Genomic DNA, 8142 nt, shown 5'->3' with positions numbered 1-8142 from the left:
AGAGCTGATTAGTAGGAGGCAGTGAGTGGGAATAAAAGGATCCTTTTCTGGTTGGCTGCCAGTGACTAGTGGTATTCTGCAGGGATTGGTGTTGGGACCACTTATTTTTATGCTGTATATAAATGATTTAGATGATGGAATAGATGGCTTTGTTGCCAAGTTTGCAGATGATACGTAGATTGGTGGAGGGGCAGGTAGTATTGAGGAAACAGATAGGCTGCAGAAGGATTTAGATTAAGAGAATGGGTGTAAGAAGAGAAAGGGTTAAGGTTAGACTGTGCTAAGATCTAAGCTTACAAAACATATGCTGACACATTGCTAAATAAGGATATAAGATTCTTGCAAAACTGTATAGGTACAATCTGTACCTTGTGGTAATCATGAAGAACTAAAAAGGAGTCATTAAGCTAGGAGCTGAGAGCGGAGGTGGATGAAACAGATGGAGATAAGCTGTACTCTTGTGGCTAACTCCAAGGCCGATGAGTGTTTGAAAACTTGGCAGACATGGCTCTGCGGATGGCTAACTCCAAGGACAGAGGATATGAGAAAATGTGTATGTGACCCCCGAAATGTACAAGCCTGTGGGGAGGGGGAGAGTGGAGCTGACTATGAATAATTGTAGGAATGATACAGCAACTGAGGGACACGTGATAACCTACTTGAAACTGTATAAAAGGAAATGAAATGTAATGCTCTGGGCTCAATACTGCTGGAGCAGTTTTGGGTCCGACTCTGCAGACTCGTGAAAAATAAAGCTTTGCCGCTTTGCAGTTTGCTGAGACTCATGGTGTGAGTTATTTCTGACAGCTGGGGGTCTCGTCCGGGATCCCCACTCCGGTCGTGGAGGGCGAGAGGAAGGACATCGGAGAAGGTGCACCCTGCCGAGTTCGGCAGTCCCTGATTCCTTGCTCGTCGTCTGAAACGGCTTGAGCGAGTGAGATCCGGACAGCGCAAGGCGGCAAAGCAGGGAGGAAAGGAGACGGTTCTACGGCACACCGGGTAAGTGAGACTAGCTAACTGAGATCTAGGTGGGTGTGACCGGGTAAACTAGGTGTGACGACACCTAGAGTAAAAAGAACCGGGCCGGGAAGGGAATAATGGGAGGGGGAAGCTCAAAGGAAGAGGAGCCGGAGAGTTCGGGTTTGTTCCCGAAGGTACCTCCTGATAGCCCCCTCGGTAGAATGTTTGCAGGATGGGGATATGGACGAACAAAGGGAAAGCAGAAAAAGAGAATGGTAGAATATTGCAAATCATGGTCCAAACAGCCAATAAAAGGGTCCTCGGTATGGTGGCCACCATTTGGGTCAGATGAGGATTGGGTTAGACAGGCCTTAAACATATATGTAAACTCTAAACCAAATGTGAGAGAGGAAGAAAATGAGTATGCCTCTTGCTGGGTTCCCGGACCAGGAGACTCCGCAAGAAGTTTTAAACTAGAAACTAAAACTAAGGAGGAAGAGCCTCCTTGGGAAGTGTTGAATCATCTACCTCCCCCTTATGTTCCCCGGCCCCAGCAGCCCGAACAAGCTGCTAGTGCTCCGCATCCGGATGATCCGCAACGGCAGGCGGAAGAGGAGAGAGAGAAAGAAGAGGAGGAATGGGAGGAAGAAGAAGAGAAAAGAGATGAGGAGCGAAAAGAATGGATAGATAGAGACAGAAAGAGGGAAGAGGAAGGAAAGGATCCCCCGAGGTCCCGACTCCCTAAGATGAAGACCCGTTCGGGAGCAAAGAAAGGGTCACAGAGGAAAGAAGAGACGAGGAGAAACAGAAAAAGACCGCTAGGATAATGGTTCAGACAGTACAGCAAGTAACCACAGAAAACAGGGAAAAGAGGGGAACGTGGTCAGACCGAGGCAATGGCCAAGAACCAGGAAGGAAAACGCGAAGGACTCTAAGATGCTTCCACTGTAACGAGGAAGGACATTTTAAACGGGAATGTCCTAAGTATCGGCGAGAGGTCAGGTCATATGCCATGATGGAGGACGAAGACTAGGGGGGTCGGGGGTTCCTACCCTTGGGGAGAAGAAACTATCGACAGGAACCCCTGGTAAATCTGAAATTAGGTCCCCAAGGGTCAGATACAACCTTTATGGTAGATTCGGGTGCTGAAAGATCCAGTGTAATCCAGATACCTCCCGGCGCCCGAACAGGAACAAGAGTAATGAAGGTATCCGGTATCGGAGGAAAAACGATACAAGTGCCCATTGTGGACAATGTGGAAGTCGGATATGAAGATAGGGCAACAAGGCAAGACCTTCTCCTGCTGCCCTCGGCAGGATTCAACCTATTAGGAAGGGACCTGCAAGTGCAACTGGGCATTGGAACAGTGCCGAACAATGGAGAAATAATAGTAAAATTATTCGCATTAAAAGAAGAGGACGACCAGAAAATAGAGCCCGAGGTGTGGTATAGAGAGGGAAATAGGGGAGGATTGAACATCAGCCCTCTACAGATCACCTTGCTACCGGACGGTCGCCCAGTAAGGAGGAAGCAGTATCCCATTGCGATGGAAGGAAGAAAAGGGCTGCAGCCGGTCATTGAAGGGCTGATCGCAGATGGACTGCTGGAAGAATGTATGTCGCCATATAATACCCCCATCCTCCCGGTGCGAAAGCCGGACGGGACTTATCGGATGGTACAAGACCTGCGGGGTCTAAATGCAGTAGTCCAGACCCGATACCCGGTAGTACCCAACCCGTACACCCTGATGAGTAAAATCTCCCCTGACCATGAATGGTTCAGTGTAATAGATCTAAAAGATGCTTTCTGGAGTTGCCCGCTAGAAGAAAGCAGTCGGGACATGTTTGCGTTTGAATGGGAAAATCCTACAACAGGGCGGAAAAGACAACTCAGATGGACGGTCCTGCCGCAAGGATTCACTGAGTCACCTAACCTATTCGGGCAGGTCTTGGAGCAAGTACTAGCGGAATTCCAATGTGCTCCAGAGAACCAACTGCTACAGTATGTGGATGATTTATTACTATCCGGGCCAACACAGAAAGGGGTGCAGGAAGATACCATCAGATTACTGAACTTCCTAGGGAAAAAGGGGCTACGGGTCTCCAAGAAAAAGTTACAATTCGTGGAAAAGGAAGTAAGGTATCTGGGACACCGGGTCAGTAAGGGACAGCGAAGCATTACCCCAGAAAGGATAGCTGGAATAACAGGGATGTCGCTACCTCGTACCAAGAAGGAGATACGACAGTTCCTGGGGTTAGTGGGGTATTGTCGAATCTGGATTGAGAATTATACTCCCCTGGTGAGATTTCTGTATGATAAACTCGGGCAAGATGAGCAAACAGTAAAATGGACAAAGGAAGAGGAGCAAAAATTCAACTATATCAAGGGGCAATTGATCCGTGCTCCGGTGTTAGTCTTGCCAGCCCTGGAAAAACCATTCCAGCTGTACGTCAACAATGCCGAAGGAATGGCCCAAGGGGTACTCACCCAACTAAGAGGAGGAAAGCGGCAACCCGTGGCTTTCCTGTCAAAAATGTTAGACCCGGTATCGCGTGGATGGCCCACCTGTATCCAAGCAGTGGCAGCGACAGCGGTATTGGTAGAGGAAGCCCGGAAACTAACCTTTGGAGGGAAGATCACAGTGCATTCTCCCCACTCGGTCAGCACCCTACTAGCCCAGAAGGCACATCGGTGGCTCACTGACTCCCGCATTCTAAAGTACGAAACTATACTGATGACCGGAGAAGACCTAAACTTCGCAAAGGATTCCAGTTGCAACCCAGCCCAGTTCCTCTATGGAGGACTAGAAGAAAAGGAGTCAGAACACGACTCTATTGAATTGCTGGACTTGCAAACAAAGAGCCGGGAGGACTTACAGGAAGTTCCCCTGGGAGAAGGACAGGAATTGTATATAGATGGATCCTCACGATGTATTGATGGAGTACGGCACAGCGGATATGCCATCATTGACGGAGAGACTGAAAGAATAGTGGAGTCCGGGAGATTACCGGGAAACTGGTCGGCCCAGTCATGCGAATTATACGCACTCCAGAGGGCTCTGAGGATATTGGAGAAGAGGATCGGAACAATATACACTGACTCTAAGTACGCCTATGGGATAGTACATACCTTTGGGAAGATATGGAAAGAAAGAGGACTGATAACGGCCAGAGGAAAGGGACTGGCACACGAGCAAATGATAAGTATGACATTGGAAGCCCTGGCCCTACCAACTGAGATTGCGGTAGTACATGTACCCGGACACCAAAAAGGATCAACACCTGAAGCAGTAGGGAACCGTCTAGCCGATGGGGAGGCCAAACGAGCAGCCGTTGAAGACCCGATCCAACTCCTGACCTTGATACCAGTGAGGGAAGGACTTACTAAACAACCTATGTTTACCCAAATAGAGATTGATAGCATGAACCAACTAGGAGCCCGAAAAGACACTGATGGTAAATGGACGGTCCCGGATGGGAGACAGGTACTAAATAAGGAAGTAACCCGCAACATCCTCCAACAGTTGCACCATCAAACCCACTGGGGAGTACAGGCCATGTGCGACACAATTCTGAGGGACTATGTATGCAAAGGAATATACACACTGGCCCAGCAAGAGATAACTGGATGTCCGACGTGCCAGCGGATAAACAAGAAAGTGATGCGATCCACTCCAAGAGGTGGCCAGCCACTGGCCATGAGACCGTTCCATAGAGTCCAGATCGACTTTACCGAACTACCCTCAGTGCAGAGATGGAAGTACCTGTTAGTAATAGTGGATCATTTTACCCACTGGGTGGAAGCATACCCGACCACAAAGGCCGATGCGCCTACAGTAGCCCGAATACTACTAGAAAACATAATCCCCAGATATGGGATCATGGGGTCCATAGACTCGGACAGAGGGACACACTTTGCCTCCAAGACGCACCAGTTGATTTGTGATGCATTGAGTATCCAATGGAAATACCATACCCCGTGGCATCCCCAGAGTTCGGGACGGGTGGAAAGGATGAACAGTACCTTAAAGGCGCAATTGACCAAATTAATGCTAGAAACCAAGTTACCCTGGACTAAGTGTCTCCCCATCGCCCTGTTAAGAATCCGAACAGCACCCAGGAAGGATATAGGAATCTCCCCCTATGAAATGCTGTTTGGACTCCCGTATTGGAATAAGGTAGAAGGGTACCCCACGCTACAAGGGGGTGATATTTTTATAAGGAACTATTTACTGGCACTATCTCGTTCCTTTGCAGAACTGCGGAAGAAGGGTCTCTTGGCCCAGACTCCGCCGCTCGACTTTGCTTTACATCAGATCGTGCCTGGAGATTGGGTTCTGGTACGGACCTGGAAGCCGGAGAAGTTACAACCACAGTGGGAAGGCCCTTTCCAGGTCCTGTTAACCACCGAGGCGGCCGTACGAACAAAAGAGAAAGGGTGGACCCACGCATCCAGAATAAAGGGACCAGTTAAGCCTGAGGGACACACGGAGTGGACCTGTGTTCCCAGTGAAGAACCGTTGGTGGTGAAACTGAAAAGGCAACAAAAATGAACTCAATGTGGACTGTTACATTATTGACTGTAATATATTTAATTCTGTATGTGGGAAAAATAGAAGGGAAATGTGACAAGTGTAAGAACCGAGTTTTGGAGAAAGGAAAAGAACGACCCGGGGCCCTTGTGTCACATTCACATGTAAATGACCAATGTTATGGAAAAGAAAAAGAGGAATGTGAAGAGGGAGGAATAAAATATACCCTGAGAAAGAACAGGGGATACCCCGGTGGATCAGTGAGAGAAGAAAAAGGAGAAGGGAGAAGTTGGAGTGTACGAGAAAGTACATGCCCTGAGACAGAATGGATATGTGAAAGGAAAGAAAAAGGAAGGGCAGAGTTTGGTGGAGTCAGAGAAGAATGGGGAACCTATGGAAAAACAAGACCGGAAATGAAGGAAAACCTGTTTATAGACTTAGCAACTCGAATAGCTACAAGTTTAAATGTAAGTGACTGTTGGGTTTGTGGGGGACCCCACATGAGCGAGCAATGGCCATGGATAGGTGAGAGTTTGAGTGTGTGGGAGCTATTGGCTCATGATTGGGATAAGAAAAGGACTGGGAGGACGCAAGAATGGAAGTTAACAAACTATCCGGAAGGACAAGTATGTGTAGAAAGAAAAGGGAAGGTGAAAGTAGGAGAAAGCCCATGTCAGAGTATAAAGTTGGCTAAAACAAAAAATAATGCCACTTGGTGGCCCGAGGAGCCGACTTGGTACATAACTAAAGGGGCAAAGGACAATTGTACGGCTATGGGAAACAATTCGGGAATCTGGAATTGCAGTGGGCATAACCCGTACGAAGGAATTCCCAGTGTTTGGAAAGCCTGGCGGAAAGCAAGGAAAGGAGGATTTGTCCCAGAAGGTCTGTTCTGGATTTGTGGGAATCAGGCATACACCAAATTGCCGAAAGGATGGGGAGGAGTTTGTTTCTTAGGCCTTAGAAGGCCAGAGTTCTTCCTCCTACCCCAGGATGAAGATAGGGAATTGGGAATCAAGTTATTTGACTCACTGAGAAGGGAGAAGCGGGAGATAAAGGTGGGAGAATGGGGCGACGAGTGGCCTCCAGCACGCATCATTGAATATTACGGACCAGCAACTTGGGCCCAGGATGGGTCATGGGGTTACCGAACCCCGGTATATATGTTAAATCGAATAATACGCCTACAAGCTGTAGTAGAGGTGATCACCAACCAAACCGCATTGGCTCTGGAATTGCTGGCTGAGCAGCAAAGCCAGATGAGAACAGCCATATACCAAAATCGATTAGCATTGGATTACCTATTGGCCTCCGAGGGAGGGGTCTGTGGAAAGTTCAATCTGACAAACTGTTGCCTAAAGATAAATGATAATGGAAAGGCAGTGTTGAAAATATCCGACAAAATTCGGAAGTTGGCCCATGTGCCAGTACAAACTTGGAGATCCTTAGGGAACCTGAGTTGGCTGGATAGTCTGCTGGGAGGAAGCTGGTGGCGAATAGCCCTGTTAATATTAGGCGGAATACTCATAATGATAATCATATTACCATGCTTAATACCCTGCTTGAGAGCATTAATAACGCGAGTAATAGTACAGGTAATGCAGCCAGGGAACCCAGCTGACCCGGCTAAAATGCTGTTGCAACGAGGAAGGGAACTGGAAGAGTGGAATCCCTGGACAAATCCTTAGCACACTCTAAAAAGAAAAAGGGTGGAATTGTAAGAAGAGAAAGGGTTAAGGTTAGACTGTGCTAAGATCTAAGCTTACAAAACATATGCTGACACATTGCTAAATAAGGATATAAGATTCTTGCAAAACTGTATAGGTACAATCTGTACCTTGTGGTAATCATGAAGAACTAAAAAGGAGTCATTAAGCTAGGAGCTGAGAGCGGAGGTGGATGAAACAGATGGAGATAAGCTGTACTCTTGTGGCTAACTCCAAGGCCGATGAGTGTTTGAAAACTTGGCAGACATGGCTCTGCGGATGGCTAACTCCAAGGACAGAGGATATGAGAAAATGTGTATGTGACCCCCGAAATGTACAAGCCTGTGGGGAGGGGGAGAGTGGAGCTGACTATGAATAATTGTAGGAATGATACAGCAACTGAGGGACACGTGATAACCTACTTGAAACTGTATAAAAGGAAATGAAATGTAATGCTCTGGGCTCAATACTGCTGGAGCAGTTTTGGGTCCGACTCTGCAGACTCGTGAAAAATAAAGCTTTGCCGCTTTGCAGTTTGCTGAGACTCATGGTGTGAGTTATTTCTGACAGCTACCCTCGAGCCCCCAAGCTGTCAGAAATAACTCACACCATGAGTCTCAGCAAACTGCAAAGCGGCAAAGCTTTATTTTTCACGAGTCTGCAGAGTCGGACCCAAAACTGCTCCAGCAGTATTGAGCCCAGAGCATTACATTTCATTTCCTTTTATACAGTTTCAAGTAGGTTATCACGTGTCCCTCAGTTGCTGTATCATTCCTACAATTATTCATAGTCAGCTCCACTCTCCCCCTCCCCACAGGCTTGTACATTTCGGGGGTCACATACACATTTTCTCATATCCTCTGTCCTTGGAGTTAGCCATCCGCAGAGCCATGTCTGCCAAGTTTTCAAACACTCATCGGCCTTGGAGTTAGCCACAAGAGTACA

The 8142-nt window shown here is 47.7% G+C and overlaps 1 protein-coding gene across 1 annotated transcript; it reads left to right on the top strand.

Annotated features, from left to right (window-relative positions):
• Positions 1-250: 250 nt before the first annotated feature.
• Positions 251-7735, top strand: LOC140728120 (endogenous retrovirus group 3 member 1 Env polyprotein-like). The gene is made up of 2 exons (XM_073046334.1): positions 251-999; positions 5217-7735. Exon 2 carries the CDS (start codon positions 5509-5511, stop codon positions 7177-7179), a length of 1671 nt encoding a protein of 556 aa, XP_072902435.1. The 5' UTR covers positions 251-999; positions 5217-5508; the 3' UTR covers positions 7180-7735.
• The last annotated feature ends 407 nt before the right edge of the window (positions 7736-8142 follow it).

Source organism: Hemitrygon akajei, chromosome 5 (assembly GCF_048418815.1).
Source record: "Hemitrygon akajei chromosome 5, sHemAka1.3, whole genome shotgun sequence".
NCBI classification, from domain to species: domain Eukaryota; kingdom Metazoa; phylum Chordata; class Chondrichthyes; order Myliobatiformes; family Dasyatidae; genus Hemitrygon; species Hemitrygon akajei.
Note: the sequence above shows the minus strand (reverse complement) of the source record. Positions and strands in the feature narration are given on the sequence as shown.

Coding starts and splice junctions, on each gene's coding strand:
- LOC140728120 (XM_073046334.1), top strand. CDS start 5,509: ATGAACTCAATGTGGACTGTTACATTATTGACTGTAATATATTTAATT.